At 32.8% G+C, this 18,868-nt stretch overlaps 4 protein-coding genes across 5 annotated transcripts; 3 read left to right on the forward strand and 1 right to left on the reverse strand.

The window, feature by feature from the left end:
• The first annotated feature begins 1,020 nt into the window (after positions 1–1,020).
• On the forward strand, positions 1,021–4,574 carry LOC17885438 (putative phospholipid:diacylglycerol acyltransferase 2). Its single transcript, XM_006292735.2, has 6 exons — positions 1,021–1,572; positions 2,163–2,385; positions 2,550–2,836; positions 3,014–3,353; positions 3,442–3,707; positions 3,986–4,574. The coding sequence occupies exons 1-6, from the start codon at positions 1,175–1,177 to the stop codon at positions 4,470–4,472; spliced, it is 2,001 nt and encodes a 666-aa protein (XP_006292797.1). The 5' UTR covers positions 1,021–1,174; the 3' UTR covers positions 4,473–4,574.
• Positions 4,575–5,700: 1,126 nt separating this feature from the next.
• LOC17886791 (S-protein homolog 5) lies at positions 5,701–6,169 on the forward strand. The gene has a single exon (XM_006292314.2). The coding sequence runs from the start codon at positions 5,701–5,703 to the stop codon at positions 6,157–6,159; it is 459 nt and encodes a 152-aa protein (XP_006292376.1). The 3' UTR covers positions 6,160–6,169.
• Positions 6,170–7,261: 1,092 nt separating this feature from the next.
• On the reverse strand, positions 7,262–10,133 carry LOC17885461 (SRSF protein kinase 1). 2 transcript variants are annotated; one of them, XM_006290787.2, is made up of 4 exons: positions 9,596–10,133; positions 8,170–9,138; positions 8,023–8,070; positions 7,262–7,906 (listed from the first exon to the last, which is right to left on the reverse strand). In XM_006290787.2, the coding sequence occupies exons 1-4, from the start codon at positions 9,797–9,799 to the stop codon at positions 7,472–7,474; spliced, it is 1,656 nt and encodes a 551-aa protein (XP_006290849.1). In that variant the 5' UTR covers positions 9,800–10,133; the 3' UTR covers positions 7,262–7,471. The 2 variants fall into 2 exon arrangements, with proteins under 2 accessions (XP_006290849.1, XP_006290848.1); XM_006290786.2 differs by having other exon boundaries at positions 8,170–9,128; positions 9,596–9,684.
• Positions 10,134–12,884: 2,751 nt separating this feature from the next.
• On the forward strand, positions 12,885–14,335 carry LOC17887228 (farnesoic acid carboxyl-O-methyltransferase). The gene is made up of 3 exons (XM_006291325.2): positions 12,885–13,000; positions 13,097–13,723; positions 13,813–14,335. Exons 1-3 carry the CDS (start codon positions 12,932–12,934, stop codon positions 14,143–14,145), a joined length of 1,029 nt encoding a protein of 342 aa, XP_006291387.2. The 5' UTR covers positions 12,885–12,931; the 3' UTR covers positions 14,146–14,335.
• Positions 14,336–18,868: the final 4,533 nt, after the last annotated feature.

The raw sequence follows: 18,868 nt of genomic DNA on the forward strand, positions 1-18,868 counted from the left end.
CAGATTTTTTAACTACATGAAGTTTGAAAAAAAAAATATTAAAAACTAATTCAAAAATATTTTTTGATCATTTACAAACGAAGTTATTTTAAATTATTTTTTTCTAATCAAATAACTGATGTGGATTAATATATTTGTATCAATTTTTTTGTGTGATACCAATTAATAAAAAATGTATCATTTTTAAAAGTGATGTTAATTTTGTATCATTTTTTAAGTGATGTAAATAAAATTGTAAATACATCAGTTAAGTAATTGATGTGTTTTCATATTTTTCCATCAATATTTTTGAAATGATGCAAACCAATATAAATTTATATCATTTAAACTGAATCGATGTCAAACATTTCAATTATAACATCAATTATAATAATTGATGTTGAACCACATATTTTGTATCATTTATCAATAAATAATTTAAATTAAAATCATTTGTTTGAATGATACTATTTAAGTGATACAATTTACTCTTTTTCTTGTAGTGAAATTATAAGATTTTGCCTTAAAATACATTTACATGTGTTTATTGTTTGAAAACAATATTATAGTATTTTATTTAGTGTTTTTCTTTATTAACTAGATATAGAAATATACATAAATTTAATATCATATATTTATTATTAATTAAAAAACATCCATGCAGTAAAAAAACATCATTAACTAAGTTTAATTTTTAATTTTCCGCAAAACGCTAAATCTATTCTAAACGTTCAATTAGCTCCTAACAATTGTTTTAACAAAAATGTCACTTGAAAGAATAGTGAATAAAATAATTTGATCTCAATTCTTAAAGTATTCATTTAGCAACTAACTCTTGTGATTACTGATTACTATGCCTATAGAAAACAAAAAAACAAAAGCAAAACTGCATGTAAAAAGTAAGACAAGTGTCCTAAAGTATAACAATCTCTTCATGCTTTTCACACACTTCTACTTCTAATAGCTTACAAGTCCTCACCACGAATATTCTTTCCATGCATCAAACTCAATAAATGTTGAAAATATACAAAAATGGCGGCGTCATTATATAAATAGTAACAATCTTGAAATTGTCAATTTTGTTCTTTCCTTCTCTCATTTACAATATTTGCTATTTATTGCAATGTAATCTTTTATTATTCGTTTTCTTTAGTTAAATCATTTCTTTTTAGCTCATACACACATTATTGTTTCGATGCTTCCTCCTCCACTACTCCGGTTCAGAAAACTATCTTTCTCTGAGGATACCGTTAACCCTATAGCCAAACAACAAACCACCACCGAGAAACCAAAACGGCGTCGTTCCGGGAGATGTAGCTGCATGGACTCATGTTGTTGGGCTATTGGTTATCTATGTACGGCTTGGTGGCTCCTTCTCTTTCTCTACCACTCGGTTCCTGTCCCGGCTATGCTACAAGCTCCTGAGTCTCCGGGGACTAGGTTGAGTCGAGAAGGTGTTAAGGCGCTTCATCCGGTGATTCTTGTTCCGGGGATTGTAACCGGAGGGCTCGAGCTTTGGGAAGGTCGTCCTTGTTCTGAAGGGCTCTTTCGTAAACGTCTTTGGGGTGCTAGCTTCACTGAGGTTCTTAGAAGGTGACATAGTTAGACCGTTTTGTTTTGCTTTTCTTGGTTAGGTTTTGATAAATTAGAGAACCGGCTTGGTATTGTTCCGGTTTAGAGTTGTTCAATCTTGGTTAAGCTTGATTTCTTCTTGAATTGGCTTAAGGTACTGGCATGGTCTTTAGGAACCTGATTTGGTTATGGCCAAATGGTGGAGATGGTTTATGAACATTTGATTCAATTATAAATTTGAGAGATGATTTTAGGAAATTAATTATTCGTAAGATTTATATTGTTATAGTAAGTAGAAAAATAACTTCAAAATATATTATGTCCAAAACATGCAATAGGGACATATTTAATTGTATTTAAAACTATACTAATGCAATGAGGATATAATTAACTGTATTTAAAATTATACTAATTGTAGAAGATCAGATTTTAGCATAGAATTTTTTAAAAAAATTTCAGATATTTCTGGTTAATTATGGTTTTCAGATGGATTGTTGGTTATTGATTTATGTGATTTTTCTTGTTAGCATAATTTTGATATTATAAATTCTGACTTAATCCAGTTTGAAGTGAATACTTGCTAAATCATTATGTTGTGAGTTGATTTTTAGGCCATTGTGCTGGTTGGAGCATTTATCTCTGGACAGTGAGACTGGTCTCGACCCACCAGGAATCCGGGTCCGAGCAGTCCCAGGACTGGTGGATGCAGACTATTTCGCACCGTGCTACTTTGCTTGGGCAGTTCTCATAGAGAGTTTGGCAAAAATTGGATATGAAGGCAAAAACATTCATATGGCTTCTTATGATTGGAGACTCTCTTTCCATAACACTGAGGTATGTACTATATTAGATTCCTATATCACATTAACAACAATGGTAGTGAACGATGATAATGATATATAAGACATTGTGATGGTTACTAGCTACTTTTGTAAATGTAATAGATATATTGAGTTGTGTTTGGACTAATTGATAGTTTTGGTATTGGAACCGAGCAGGTACGTGACCACTCATTAAGTAGGCTAAAGAGTAAAATCGAGCTAATGTATGCCACAAATGGATATAATAGAGTAGTGGTGGTTCCGCATTCGATGGGAGCTATCTATTTCCTTCACTTCCTTAAATGGGTTGAAACACCTCTTTCTGATGGAGGCGGTGGTGGCGGTCCAGGTTGGTGTGCCGAACACATCAAAGCCGTTGTCAACATTGGACCTGCTTTTTTAGGTGTCCCTAAAGCCGTCAGTAATTTGCTTTCCGCTGAGGGAAAAGATATCGCTTACGCCAGGTTAGGACGTTTTAAAGTTTACTTTCAGTTGTTATGTTAGATTTCATAAGAAATGTTATGTTAGATTTCATAAGAAATGTTATGTTAGTTTTCGTTGATTTATTTAACGGTTTTAGGTTGTCTACTCACTATTTGAAATTATTTAATGGATTTTGATTGGCCACTTTTATGGTTTAGATCTTTGGCGCCGGGTCTCTTAGACTCGGAACTTCTTAAGCTGCAAACACTCGAACACCTTATGCGGATGTCACATAGCTGGGATTCAATAGTTTCTTTATTACCAAAAGGTGGTGAGGCAATATGGGGAGATCTGGATTCATACACTGAAGAAGACCACAATTGTATTTACTCCAAGAGAAAATCATCGCAACTATCAATAAATAATCTAAATAGACGAAATGACAGCGTTAGACCGGAGTCTTGGGTGAAAGAACCCGCAAAGTACGGAAGAATCATAGCTTTCGGAAAACAAGCATCCGAACTGCCTTCCTCACAACTAAATACTCTTAACATAAAGGTTATAAAAAATCTTGCCACGGTTTCCTGCCTTTACCGAGGTCGATGGAATCTAACTGCGTTCACTTTTCTCTTTATATGCTTAACAGGAACTGTCAAGAGGAGACGGTACTTCAAATGAGACCACATCATGTGGAGAGTTTTGGTCAGAGTACAATGAAATAAGCCGAGAAAGCATAGTTAAAGTAGCAGAAAACACAGCTTACACAGCCACCACTGTTTTTGATCTTCTCCGGTTTATATCCCCTAAGATGATGAAACGAGCTGAGGCTCATTTCTCACACGGCATTGCTGAGGATCTTGACGATCCTAAGTATGGACACTATAAGTACTGGTCCAATCCACTCGAGACCAAGTAAGTATATAACATTTTCCCATTGTCCTTTTTTTATATAGCAATATGCATGCTATCATGTTGCAAACGGGCTTGACCTCACCCACTCTGGTTTTGGCGGTTAAACATCAAACAAAAAAAAAACATTGGCGCCTTGGCGGGAAAGAAGGGCTAGGTTGGTCCCAATTGTCCCGTGTCGGGATCAGAAACGGTTCATGGCCAGTCTGGGGAGATCTTTTACCTGTGACAGTAGAAACACAATGGCTGGAATTTGAATACCTTGTTTGTTCCCCTAACAGATTACCGGATGCACCAGAGATGGAGATGTACTGTCTTTACGGAGTAGGAATTCCGACCGAGAGATCTTACATATACAAGCTCGCAACCTCATCGGCTAAATACAAGAGCAGCATTCCTTTCCGGATAGATGGATCGGTGGATGGAGATGAAGTTTGTCTTAAAGGAGGAACTCGGTTTGCGGATGGAGACGAGAGTGTACCGGCGATAAGTGCGGGGTTTATGTGTGCAAAGGGATGGAGAGGGAAAACACGGTTTAACCCGTCGGGGATGGAGACATTTGTGCGGGAATATAAACACAAGCCACCAGGAAGTCTATTGGAAAGTCGAGGAACGGAAAGCGGATCTCATGTAGACATAATGGGTAATGTTGGACTCATTGAAGATGTTTTGAGGATTGCTTCTGGAGCTTCAGGTCATGAGATTGGTGGTGATAGAGTTTACTCAAATTTGATGAAGATGTCAGAGAAGATTAGCATCAAGTTGTGATATAACATAACTAGGAACGTAACCAATTTTTGGCCTTGTAAAAAATAATGTAAATAAGAAATCTCTTCGTTTTCGTTACTAAGTTCTTAGTTTACTTTCTAACTGTATGTAGTTAAGAGTAGTTCATTTGTCTTAGGCTGTTCAAGATTTGTTGTGTGTTTACGGATCATACTCGGCCAATGAACATGAAACTGGAGATGTTAGATGAAGAAGATGGGGAAAAATGTTATTTAAATCCTGAACTTACAAATTTTGGCCATTTTAATTCTCAACTTCCACTGTTGCCATTAAAATCATAGAATTCTCGTTAACGTTATTTTAAATCACTATCTTCTGTTGACTAAGTCAGATTGAGCATGTCGTCAAATCAAATTCTCTAACAGAATTCTCTAATAGACGAGTTAACAGCCGTTTATGATCGTTAATCGATCTTTGTTAAGTCGAAAAATGAGGATCATAAGGACAAGCAACGTCGATTTGGGAATTTATGCATTTTGTTTAAGGCAGCACGACGTCACTTGTCCTTGTGATTCTCATTTTTGACTTAGTAGAGTTCTAGTAACGATCCTAAACGGATGTTAACTCTTCTGTTAGAGGATTTGATTTGACAACTTGTTCAATCTGGCTCAGTCAACAGAAGATGGTGATTTAAAAATAACGTCAACGAGAAGTATATGATTTTAATGGCCGCAATGAAAAATCTAGGATTAAAATGGCCAAAATTTGTAAGTTCGGGATTTAAATAACATTTTTCCCGAAGAAGATGTATATAAATGGTAATATAAATTATTTACCTTAAAGTTAAGCAGATTTCCTTATTACACTATGATATTAATAACAAAATATAAACTTTAAACAAATTATCTACTACTATAAATATCAAATTTGGTGATCATTATGAATAATTAGATAAATACCTATTGAAGAAATTGCTTATTAAATATAACAAATTCAGAGCTTTTTTATAGGCAGAAAATAGAAAACTGCATGGATTTGACCATCTTTGTAACCAAAGATACCAAAGAATAATAATGATATAGAAACCATTATATTTGAACAAAAAAAAAGAAAAGAAACCATTATATATCTTCTTTATTTAGGTATGCTTTGTCATTGTGTATTATACGTTACAAACTTAAGATTCTCACATTTGTCTTATAAATCCATGCTTTCTCTCAAACAAAAGAAATAACTCTCTCACAAACTGATCTTAAACTAAACCACACCCATGGCTTCCTCAACAAATCAAATTTTCATTTTCTTCGTGCTAGTCTTATTTCTCTATGTTCTCCAAACGTCGGCATCATTAGAAAACTATTCGTCCAGCGATGGACTTATACCATTCTCAGCTAAACATGTTACTATCGTCAACAAGTTGGTCTCGCATGCAATCTTGATTGTGCACTGTAGAAACAAAGGGGATGATTTAGGAGTAGTAAGACTCAACTGGAAAGACACTTTTGATTTCAGGTTTCGTGTCAATCTACGTAAAACAACAACGTACACTTGCAGTTTCGAGTGGCCTAATGGCACAGCTACGTTTGATATATTTAGAGCAGATAGAGACGACAATCCAAAAAGTGAGGCTGGAAGCTGCAAAGAATGTATTTGGTATGTAACTGAGGCAGGTCCATGTCGTATTAAGCGCGATGGTGGTCGGCCTCTATGTTTTCCATGGAATCCTTAGTTACTTAAAAGTTTTTGAGATAATATTTTGTAATTTTATCCTTTCGTTTTGTTTAGTAATGATAAATTAAAATAATTTTGATGTTTGAATTATGATAACATACTTTTCTTAAGTTTCGTTGTGATAATAGCTATCAAGTTTCTGAATTCACGTCAAAGGACACATCCACAAATGACCTTTAATGACAAGGCAATGTTTTGATATATAAGGATTAAGGACTCACGATTTTGCTTATTTGGTATGGTTCATCGAAGTAAACTATGTTTGTATGAATAGTTCCGATGCCTTACGAGTGCATTACGCGAAAACTTAAAAACATGTTATCGTCATATACTTAGAAAAACTATAACCAATAAAAATTAAAATAAAGTCACATTAATTTGATTTTTTCTAACCTTTTAAGATTTTCAGTTTTATATTATAGACCCCAATTTTATTTTAAATGATTTATACATATATGATTGGTTAAAAAGTTCACAAGCTAAAAGAGGTCTTCAAAATTTGAGACTTGAAGCCTTAAAAATGAGTGGCTAAAAATACAGAAATCCAAGTCTCATGGTTTTTAGTGAGATTTGAAAAGATTTTATAAAAGTCATATGAACTTCCCTAAAATCATCAAAATCATTTAAGAACTCAATAAAACTCAAATCTTTTAAAATTTCATTTTGAATACACCCCTCTTCATGTTGGTTGGTTTAACTCACACATTAAACAAAAAGCAACCACACTTGATTTTTTTGTAAGCACACAATCTTAGTTAAAAAAAAAAATACTTGCGATGCAAATGTCAATGAACATTTCGAATTCAACTTAAAGTAATAAAATTCTGTAGTGGAGTCAAAAATTGAGCACTAGATTGTTGAAAAGTGACAAAATAAAATCTATTAAATAATAAGTTGTTACAGTTTCCTCTAAAATTTTCATTCTCTCGAAAATAGGCAACCTAAAAATAAAGATTTTCGTTGTAAATATATATATATATAACTTTATTTGTGACCTCATAACTTTTAAATGGATATAAATGGATATAATTTTCCATTAGGTAGAATGTGTTTTCTTTCTTTTGATGAAGTAGAGAATGCGAGTTAGTGAGTGAGCTTCGTTGATCCTCACTGAACTCACAGTTTTGTGTCTCCATATATTCATTCACCACATTCAAGCTTTTAACTGTTCTGAGCAACAAAATTCTGAATCTTCACCTCAACCATCAAAACAAAACACACAAGTCTAAATCTTCTACTCGGAAAAAGCCAAATCTCAAACAACAAACCGAAGATGACAAGCCGAACAAATAACTTTGGGGGCAGTTTAATCATTTTAATGCGCGAATATCCCGGCCACATTGACGTCCTCCTCTTGTTGCCACCTTCTCTTCAGAGCCATCAATGGCGATATTACCTACACCAGCCTCCATTGCTTCTCTTTCGTCCTTTTCCTTTTCTCTGTTCTCATTTACTGCTGCTTCTTCTTCTTTATTTGGTTCTTGCGGTTTCAATGACGGTTCCAGTAATCTCGGGCCTGGATTGAACCATGGGTGTGTTAGGCATTTGGCGGCTGTCGGTCTCTTCTCAGGCACAAATTCAAGAATTGGGATTAAGAAATCTGCCATTGCTTTTGCGTCCAGCTCGCTGAAATCATACTTCTCCTTTAAGACTTTGCTGATTGGCCAAAACCGCAACCGCCGGATGTGCCTTAGTTCACCTTGTCGGTTGAAGAAATCCCGTGAGTATCGACCGCCTAATGCAATCTACAGTTGAAGACAAAACAGGCTCATCAAAAGGAAATTAGGCTGTACTATTTATCCAAGTTTCAATCATCAAAATGTGCGATCACATGCAAAGCGACAATGTTTATCAGCTTTACCTTCCTTGGCATCATCCCAAGAAGCTCCATCATCAGTGCCAGATGATCCTGAAACAAAGGCAACCAGTTTCAGACTGGAAATAAGAATGATACAACTTAGCTCTTTATACAAAACTGGCAAAGAAAAAAGAAAATATATGAAGGTACCTCATCGCGGTCATAGTTTTCGCCACTGTGAGGATCAAATAGGACATCTCCAGTGGCCAGCTCGAAACAAATACAAGCAAATGACCACATATCTGCTGAGGTTGAGTATTTTGATCCAAGAACAACCTCTGGACATCGGTACTGTCTTGTCTGAATATCGCTTGTGAACTGTTTATACGTCCAACAAGCATTCCCAAAATCAACTAATTTGCATTTGCACTCTATCTCACCCAGTAATTTCTTCCTTGTGGATCGGCTTCCTCTCCTATTACCCTGACTATTATTTTTTATACCCTTCTCTCTGGCTTCTTCGTCTTCCTTTGATCTTGTGGAACTTCCTTCTGACCTCTCCTCGGTAGAATTGCCATTTGTTCTTGCTTCTGAGTTAGAAATGATTTCATTTTCTTCTGAAGCTTCCTCTCCACCACACCCTTGAGCTACCACTTTCTTAGCTTTCTTACGGATCTTCTTTTTCTGATTCTTTGTCAAATCCCCATCGTATGTATAACTCTTAGTTTCAGGTTTAGCAGCTGCTTCAGAAACAACTTTTTCCTTGGTGGTTGGCAGAACAAGTGGAACACCTGATCTCCGAGCATCTCTTGATGGATCAATCGTAGACAGAAGCAGAACGTTCTCCGGCTTTAAATCAGTATGAATAATAGAGAGCTCACGGTGAAGATAGTCTAACCCAACCAAAATATGAAAACAGAGCTCTTTAACCATGTGAAGAGGGACCCCTCGGTAATCACTGTACTTGATAACAGACAACAGGTTATCTCCCAAGTACTCAAAAACCATACAAACATGTTTCCCATTAGGACCTGAATGCTTGAAATGATCCAGTAGCTTAACAACACATTTCTTATCACCCGAGTCACCTTCAGCAATCTGTTTCAAAATCTTTATCTCATCCATGGCTGCCTCAGTGTAATGCTGAGCGCTCTTCTGGACTTTCAAAGCTACATAACGCTACAAACAATAAATTTTCTTGCGTTGGTCAACGCTTTGAAATGTATAAAGAAAACAAAAGCAAGGTCCTCCAGCACAAAACCAAACAAGTATAACATACAAAGACAAGAAAGCAAAAGAAATCAATCTAAGTAAACACAAGGCTATAATAACACTACAGGTGTTTACCCGAAACAACGAATAGCCCAATCTTTACAGGGATCTGAAACTAACGCTTACAAACTCAATCTGACACGCTAGCTCATGCACATTATAAGTAAACCATAACTCAGACATGAAACTAAAGATCCATAAACTTCTCAACATATATTTCTACATTAATTCAAGAACCCCACTCAACCACATTACCGACACAGAGCAAACATACTCTATATACTAAGAAACATAACCAAAGCAATCATTTTTTCTTCTCTTCACACCCTAAATGAGTTCTCAAGAGAGTAAAAAAACAACATACCGATCCATGAGTGTCCCAAGCAAGCCAAACAGTAGAGAAATGTCCCCAACCAAGCTTACTCTGAATCACATAAACTCCATTCTTAAAAGTATCACCAACTCTCACCGCATGGTACCCTCCTTTCCTGTAATCCTCTGTTCCTTCATCCTCCGACGAGTACTCACTCTCGTCAACCACACGTCCGCCGTTTTTATCCTCCGCCATTGCCGGAAACTTCAGAGCAATCCCAAAGACCTCAATTCCAGGAATTTTATTTATCAAAGTTTCGATTTTTGCAGATACCCAGATGAGAAAAACAAGCGATTTCGAAGAAAAACCCTAAAAATTCGAACTTTTTGAACTGATGATGATGCAATGATACAAAATCAGACTAAAAACGAAAGATGATGAATTCTGGAATCTGATGATCATACAATTTGGTGACTGACTCGATCAAATTTGTTCAACGTGATGATGAATTGGGAATTTGGAAAAGTCTCGAGAGAGAGAAAGAAAGAGATCGTTGGGTGGTGTGTCTCGTTGGTTGGTTTGGTAGTTACAAATCGGGTTTTGTAAAATTAGGGTTTTCTTCTCACTTTAGATTCAATTTAAGAGAGAGAAACCGGTTTTAATTGGACCCGGTTTAACGGCAAACCCCGGTTAAATTGGACCCGGTTTAACGGCAAACCCCGGTTAAATTGGACCCGGTTTAATGGCAAACCAGGTTTAATTGGACTCGGTTTTAAGCATACACACCCTTTGTTCGATTTTATAGAGTTTGGGTGCTAGCAATGGGATTTTGAGGATTTGGGTGTTTTTATTTGTGGGTTTAATGTAGTTTTGTTGAATTGTAAGTTGTATAATTGAAGGGTTGGAATCGTTTTCCGTAATTACGAATCGAATTATGAATAAAGTTTGGATCTTTTGGGAAAAAGATTGATACTTTTATGTTGTATACTTGTATAATTGAATCGTGAGCTCTTTTGAAAATTTTGTTTTTGTAGAGAGATGGTTCTGGTGAACTTTAAACTATGTTTATGATGTTAAACTTGGCTTTGTTTCTATCATTGTGGATCAAATCACTTATTGTTATGTTTCTTAGAGCATTTGCATTAGCGTTATTAAGTTTCATCTCACACATTATTTATTTTAAATATAAATCGGAAAGACGATTAATGTGTAGAAACGTTCTTTATAATGGGACGAATATAACTCGTCTTTCTAGCCATGTGGCTATTGATGATTGGTCCGTGTTTTTAGTAGCAGTTGGTTCAAGTCTCTCTTTGATGAAAACTTAAATAGAAGAGTTAAGTAGCTACTGTGTTTGCTTTCAGACAACAACGTTTGAACCAACGTTGTTAAAGAGTTCTGACTTCTGAAAATATGTCGTAGTCTAGTATCTTAAGTCAACAACGTTTTATTAGTATGTTAGTTACTGTGTTTTTGTATTACCTAGCTTAGTGCTTCTGCTTAGTGTTTTATGAGTTTCATAATTTGGATAAGTGACTCATGCTTATTTTTTTCAATTAACCTAGTCCTAGTCGTTAATAGTCTCAAGTCTACGATGGGTCGGAGACTTCAGGTTGACCCGATCTCTCAACTAGCAAACCTTGTTATGTTGATTTAGTGACACATTCTACTAATCTCTAAACTTTGAATATAATTAACAGTTTAACACAAGAAGATATCATTAACAAATAGAAAACCAAAAAAAAAAAAAGACAGAGAGAAAACAGTCAAACACCAATAGGCACGTTTTAGGAATGCAACAATTGGAAGACAAGTCAACAGCAATTGGCTGCTTAATTCCACAAAAGCTATGGGTGAATAATTTCAATTTGTTTTTTTTCTTTAAGTGTTTGAATATTTTACAAGCATAAATATTTTTATATATACATATAAACATATATATATATATATACTATCCAGTTGAATGAACTAAATGGACAAATGCTTTATATGGATGTTGTTCGTTTGAATAAACTTTTATTTTGTTAGTTAGTTTATATCTCCATCTACATGATTTGCGGTTCGGAAAGAAAATATGATTTTGCAGTTTTGACAAAAAAAAAAACATTACTTTTAAGCTTTGGTGAGAAACTTATTTTTGCAATTTTGACGGACAAAATATGGTTTTTTGCAAGATAATTGTAAGAAAATATCTTTAGAATTTTGTATACAACTTGATCATTAGTTATTTGTTATTTTAACAGAATCATTTCCATCCAATGCTCTAATTAGGTTCAATAAAATAAAAAAATTGAAAATCTCCGGCAAAATTTTAGAGATCGTTGGTTCAAATAGCGCTTGGGACGAGACTATATAACATGTTCTGGTCTCGGACTTGAGAGAATGTATGGGTTTCGGCTTATAACCTTTTTGATTATTTTAAGAAAATAAAATAAAACAAAGCATAATAAACATCCAACAATCCTAGATCATTCTTTTGTCGTTGTCACAATTTCACGGTCATATCTTTACATGCACCACAACAAAAAGAGATAAGTGAGTGCTCACATATATACTCAGTAAGGTAATCCTCCCATATACAAACTATACACGAACAACAAGATACCACATATAGAAAATAATAAAACTAACCAACACGCCAAACATTCAATAACACCTTTATCATGCCTACACATCATCACAAAACAAGTTACTAAATCCCAATTACTTAAATAAATTCATGGTTCTGCACTCACTTTAATAAGATTATTCGAACAACAAACACAACAAAAAAACCCGTCCTCACTACTACAACAATCTAACAATACTTTACAACAAGCTACACAAACAAAAACAACCTAAAGCAAACTAAACATAAATATCATAAAAATACAGTTAACTTTCACCTCACTTGGTTATGTAATTTTATCTTTTAACATTGTCACGGAATTATTCATATATATTTTGTAAGAGATCTCTTACAGCAAACACTGTCAGGGAATCATCACTAATCAATAACACATTCTTTAATCAATAATCAAATCTTATGCAACAACTTTTTAATTTTATCAACTATAATATTACTATTCAACATAATATATTATAATTTTGCACGTTCTTGTTTAGCAAAGAGTTGAAAAAGTCCACATTATTGGGCTACCTGTCTCCAATAAAAGTTTATCAAGATATATGATTCCCTGACAATGCTTAAAATATGTTATCCACTGTACATTTCCTAATTAAACTATTCTTTTGCTGCAATATACGTTTAACAAAACGAGGCCAATATGTTTATTTAATTACACCAATTTGCAATATAAAGTAAACCACAAAGTCTTCCACTTAGAACATCACAGTCTTTAACACATCACAAGACAAAAGAGATCAAAGAAAGAGAGAGAGAGAGACATGTCGACTACATACTCTATGCTTGGTGGTGAAGGTCCTGATAGTTACAGAGAACATTCGAAATACCAGGTTTGTTGTATACTAATCTTTTTTTGCTAATTCAAGAATCATATATCTCTTAAGTTTTGAGGTATTGATTGTTTTAAGAATGTGTTTGGATCATAGGGAGCATTGGTTATAGCTGCAAAGGAGAAGATCAACGAAGTGATCTCCGCGAAACTCGATATAGACAGTAGTTTAAACCTCATTAACGTAGCGGATTTCGGTTGTTCCTCTGGACCGAACACGTTCAACGCGGTCCAAATCGTTATTGATGCTGTGGAACAAAAGCATAAAGAGAAAGAGTTCCAAGTTTTCTTCAATGATTCTTCGAACAACGATTTCAACACTCTATTCAAGACACTTCCTCAAGGTAGAAGCTACTTCGCAACCGGAGTACCCGGTTCTTTCTTTGGTCGTGTTCTTCCAAGAAGTAGTCTCCATTTAGGAGTTTCTTCTTACTCACTCCATTTCATATCCAAGATTCCAAATGGAATCAAAGATCGTAACTCCCCTGTTTGGAACAATGAGATACATTGCTCTGGATCTTCAGAAGCCGTAGAGAAATTGTACTTCGATCAATACAAGACCGATGTTGGAAGTTTCCTTAACGCGAGATCTCAAGAGCTTGTGTCCGGTGGAATGCTATTGCTTCTTGGATCATGTCGTATAAATGGAAATAAATTCTTTGAATCCGTTGAAGGAATGATGATTGATTACATTGGAACTTCACTTAACGAACTTGCTAAACAGGTAAAAATTATATATATACTCTTCTAATCATAATATTAGTACTAATTGATACTAACATGTTACATTTCTTTGTTTCTTTAAATCAAAAGGGTTTAATAGATCAAGAAAAGCTTGATGCATTCAAATTGCCTATCTATGCTGCACAAGAGGATGATTTGAAGCAAATCATCGAGGCAAACGGGTGTTTCACGATCGAGGCTTTCGAAAAGATTACTCACGGGAAAGGCGAGTATCCGTTAGACACAAATTATTTGACGCTCGCGTTTAAGGCCTCTCTTGGAGGATCTATAGCTGCGCAATTTGGCCAAGATGCTATGGAGAAAACATATGAGCTTGTTAGCGAGAAGACAGAAGAAATGCTTCCTCAATTAGCCAAAGCCAAACCTGGAATCCAGTACCTCATTGTGCTTCGAAGAAACTGATTCTCATGATCTGTGTTTAGATCTGTGAAATGAAATGAAGCTGAGACTTTAATAATGTGGTTACAATGATGTGTGTTTTGTTTACAATATTTTCCCAACAGCTCTTTTGTTGCATTACTGTTATTTCTATCTTAAAGTTTTCAGTGCTTTGTCTATTCAATAACAATAAATAATGGACTCTTTTGTCTCTTTTCCACTGTCAGTTATAGACTTTCAAAAGGCTTATCCAAAAGAGGCTGATCCAAATTCCAAAGGCCCAGCAGATGAACCCAAGAAGCCATACTAAGATTATTCAATTGTTATTTTCTTTTGCTAGCTACTTCTCTTCTATTTGTAAGGTAGATTTTTGCAATACTAATAACTAATAATAAGCATATAGTATTGCAACTAAAACATTCATCACAGTCACACACCAAGATTGCAAAACATGTATGGTTTGTTTATAAGGGAGCATTGCTTAGTGCTACAAAGGAGAAGGTCAACGAGGCTATAACCACGAAGCTTAACTAGATTATAAAATCCCAAATTAAGATAAGAGATACGTATTATGCAATCGGAGAAAAAAGACAACAAACTAAAACAAAAACCATTACTTGTGAATTAAGAATTGATGTCAATGTTTAACAAACCAAAATTACTCCGCGGTGTATCACGGATCATCATCTAGTATTCGTGTATTTTTGCCGATTTTGACAAAATAAGGTTTCAGATTTAGGTTAAATTTTACTTCAGCTTGTGATTTGTCTTTAACATATGAATCAATCTTAATCTGTGTGAATATATATTCCTCAAAAAAGCATATATGGAATTTAGGGATGAATGATGAATCAAAGTATCAAACTGTTAAATGAGTTTAAAACTATACGTACTAAAGACTATACTTTAACATGTGCACCACAATGTAAATTTTTTTATTTCTTCTAAATTTACAGTTATATTTTTTTTTTATAGAATTTAGATATTTTGTTGGAGTTTGTATAATAATTATTAAAATTGCATAATACCATACTTTTTATATCACTTTGATTCAAGATGTCTTATATTGATGTTGTTAAAAATAGCAAGATGAAGACTTAACCCATATTAAAGTATCAAATTAATAATATTTTAATTTTTAGTAATAGTGATTCAAACCCGTCCCGTCATACAACTCGTCATGTAATATACTTTGTCTATGTTAATTAAAAGTTTTTATTAAGTTTAAATATGAAAATTCTAATATTGACTATATATGTTAAAACTTAAAAAAATTGACGTAAAATCAAATTTAATGATATACAAACTTTAAAGTTTGGATGTTTTTCCGATAGAATTTGGATACAACGAATAATTCTCTTATTATCAACTTGTTTACCTATCTTAGGTTTAGGGTCATGATCATATGCGGTTGGAGGAGGTAGGGAATGAACAAATCCAGGGTAAATATATGACAAACTAAGATTTAGAAAAATTCCACTACTGACTCTAAATGGTGAAGGGTCGCAGCCACAAGTGGACTAGTGTATGTACTTTGAGGAAGACCTGTAGAAATAAAGTGCTCAATACTTTGTTGAGTTGTCAGCGAATCTGATTCCCTTTATGTTCATTCGGACTAAATTCATTTTGATGTATAGTATGATTTTGAATCATTCTCTAAACATTTTAACCGATTTAGGATGTTGAACACACAAACTTTTATATTAAGCGAGTGAAATATGTCCATTTTAATAAGGTTCGAATAAAAAGTATGCAAAAAATTATAATTTCATATATTTTATGTTTTATATGTGATATAAAGCAACTAAAAATAAAATCAAACAAATATGATAGGAGAATTACAGTTTTAAATTCTGAATTTTTTTTCCAAATATCTAGATTAATTCCATTTTTACCTTTTTCTAGCTATTTTCTATTGATTTTTAAAGATATTATATTAAATACAATAACATTTTTTGTAACTGTTTTAAATATGAAGATTTTTTCATATATATACTTAAGAAAATACTAATATAGAATTCTTAAGAAATCAAACCCATGCACGGAATATATAACTAAAAATCCCATGGTATTATGAAACACAATGGAAAATCGTGATTTTTATGGTCAAACATGAAAAAGGGATATAAAATTCGCACGTTAAATATTTAATGAGATGACAAACTTGAAAATATTTTTTTAGACCTTTCTACTATTATTTACAATTTTAATTTTAATTTTATTTTTAAAACTGAATAAATATGACATTTTTATTTAATTTGAAAATGGTTGAATATAATTATAGTTAGCAATAAATTTATACTACAAGATATTATAAATATTTTTGTGAGAAATACTCTTATCACATTAATGTTAATGCTCAACTACACGCCATTTTAAGAAGTTTCCCATAATATCAATGCAAATATATTAAAACCTATATGAACTACTATTCAATAAAATAGTAAACATTATAAAATAATAAGACTGAATTTTAAGTCGATCAAGTAGTCTTATTAGTAATATAAAATCATAGTTCCTTTTTAACATAATTCTCATCTATAATTCCTCTCTATATTTTGCTGGTATCAACTAATCAGTGTGTTGAATTGCTAAAGTAATATATTAGGGTATCCTCTAATATTTTTCAAACAGTCATACAAATAATTTATAAGTTTTCAACATTTAAAATTGTATCACATTTAAAAATGTATCATTTTTTATAATTTCATAAGCTGCGAAATTGTGATAGAAAAAATCATTACTTATAGATTAAAATTTATGAATTTCTTATGCATAAATGAATTCATATTATAGTTTTTTTACATCTCTTCAAAATATTTTTTTTTTAAATCGAAAAAAATTAATTTATTGCATTCAGAATTTTAATTTTATTCGTATTAATTTAATTTAGTGCATTTGTTAGAAAAGTTCATTTTTAATACTATTTTTTGAAAATATTCCTTTAGAATTTGAAAAACTTGCAAAACTTATATATCTGCAATGAGGAAGATTTCCAAGAGAATAGAATGCATGTGAATTAAAATTGAATCATATATTAATTGTCTTAATCATTTTAGCCGCACCCTACACGTGCATAAGTGGAAAATCTTAATCATTCCTCTCCTTCTAAGCTTGATAACATGTTTAGAAAAGATTTCTGATAAGCTAAATTTTTATTGTCTTAATTAGATTTGCTTCAACCAAATCGACTAAACCGGTATGAACGTAGTATAACTACTTCTCTTAATTTGGTTTGAAGCCTAGATTGTAGGTTAGTGGAAGTAAGTAATTTTTTTTTTCATTGAATCATTCATATTCATATAAATAAATAAAAACTACAATCAATACATGATGAAGTGACAAAAGAAAAATACAAAAAACTCTATATAAAAATTTATAATACATTGAAATTGAATCAAAACAATCACATTTGTCAACAAAGCTTTCAAAACTAAATTTGAGTAACAAATTTCCAAGCCACTAAATTAGTACCGTTTAATTTTGTGATTATCAAAGTAGCACTAAAAAAAATCATGTGTTAAGACTAGTAGCGCTATTCTTTTTTAGACATTGGTTTTATAAATTCAACCCACATAAGTACAATATGAACAAAACATTTAATTGCATATCCACAAATCCAAATCTTTATATGAAAATAGATTCGTTCGTCGAATTTAAAGCGAGAAAATTCTCCAAATCCAGTTGAGAATAGTTTATAAATTACACATGACCTAAAATTTCTATTCACCTAGATCTAATTAAAAAAAATCGAATTATGTTTCCAAATTTGATTATAAACTGAAATTAATAGTTGACTTTAAATATTTAAATCATAATTTCTGACATCTCTTTGTGATTGAGATCCATCGTCGTTCTATCCGTAAGATTTTGAGATTGCGCTAGTTTCTTTTTCTTAAATGAGTTTGGGTTGAACAATACTTTTGAAAATGATAATATAGGGAAGTTTTAAAAAATTTAAAAATATATATATATACTTCTATCTTAACTTAAATTTTCCTATATATATATATATATTGGAATTTCTACTTCTATCTTAACTTAAAACTAGAAACGGACCCGCGCTACAGCGCGGGGGAAAATATTTATCTAATATATAATTAAAAGTTATAATAAAAGAAGAAATCGAGTATATGAAAACTTTAAATGATTCCACTTGTAAAATATACACGCTTATATTGTATGTATGTTTTAACAGACCAACTCTTAAAAAATGTTTTTAAAAAATATTAATCATAACCCGTTTGACTATATGATTGTGAGTTTACAAACCAGTCGTGTATTACTAAAAATATCATCGACATAAATGCATAATATTTGAAAAAGCATTATCCAATGAAAGTGATTGGAAATGCCAATATATACCAAAAAATAAGAATAATAAATCATTCACTTGCAAATTCTAAAATAACAAAAATGCAAATGATAAACTTTATGATATAGATGAACCATGTTAATAAAGAATTGGGATATGGAATGATCCAGTTTTTTCAAATAAGGAACAAATGATTTGGGTTGATGGATATCTGTATTGATCGAGCTTTAGTTGTCTTGGAATTCAAGTGGTCTTCCTTTGTTAAAACTTCCTATAATATCGTGAGACTTGTTTTATGGGCCGAATTGGCGTTTGTAAGCATGTCTTATTAACGAGACCTATTTGGGGGGTCTTATGGAGGTCCTATGGGTTGGAATATGTTATGACGATTTGGAAGGAGATTCTTCATGTTAGCATATTTTTCTCTGATTT

This window comes from Capsella rubella, unplaced genomic scaffold (assembly GCF_000375325.1).
Source record: "Capsella rubella cultivar Monte Gargano unplaced genomic scaffold, Caprub1_0 scaffold_5, whole genome shotgun sequence".
NCBI classification, from domain to species: Eukaryota; Viridiplantae; Streptophyta; class Magnoliopsida; order Brassicales; family Brassicaceae; genus Capsella; species Capsella rubella.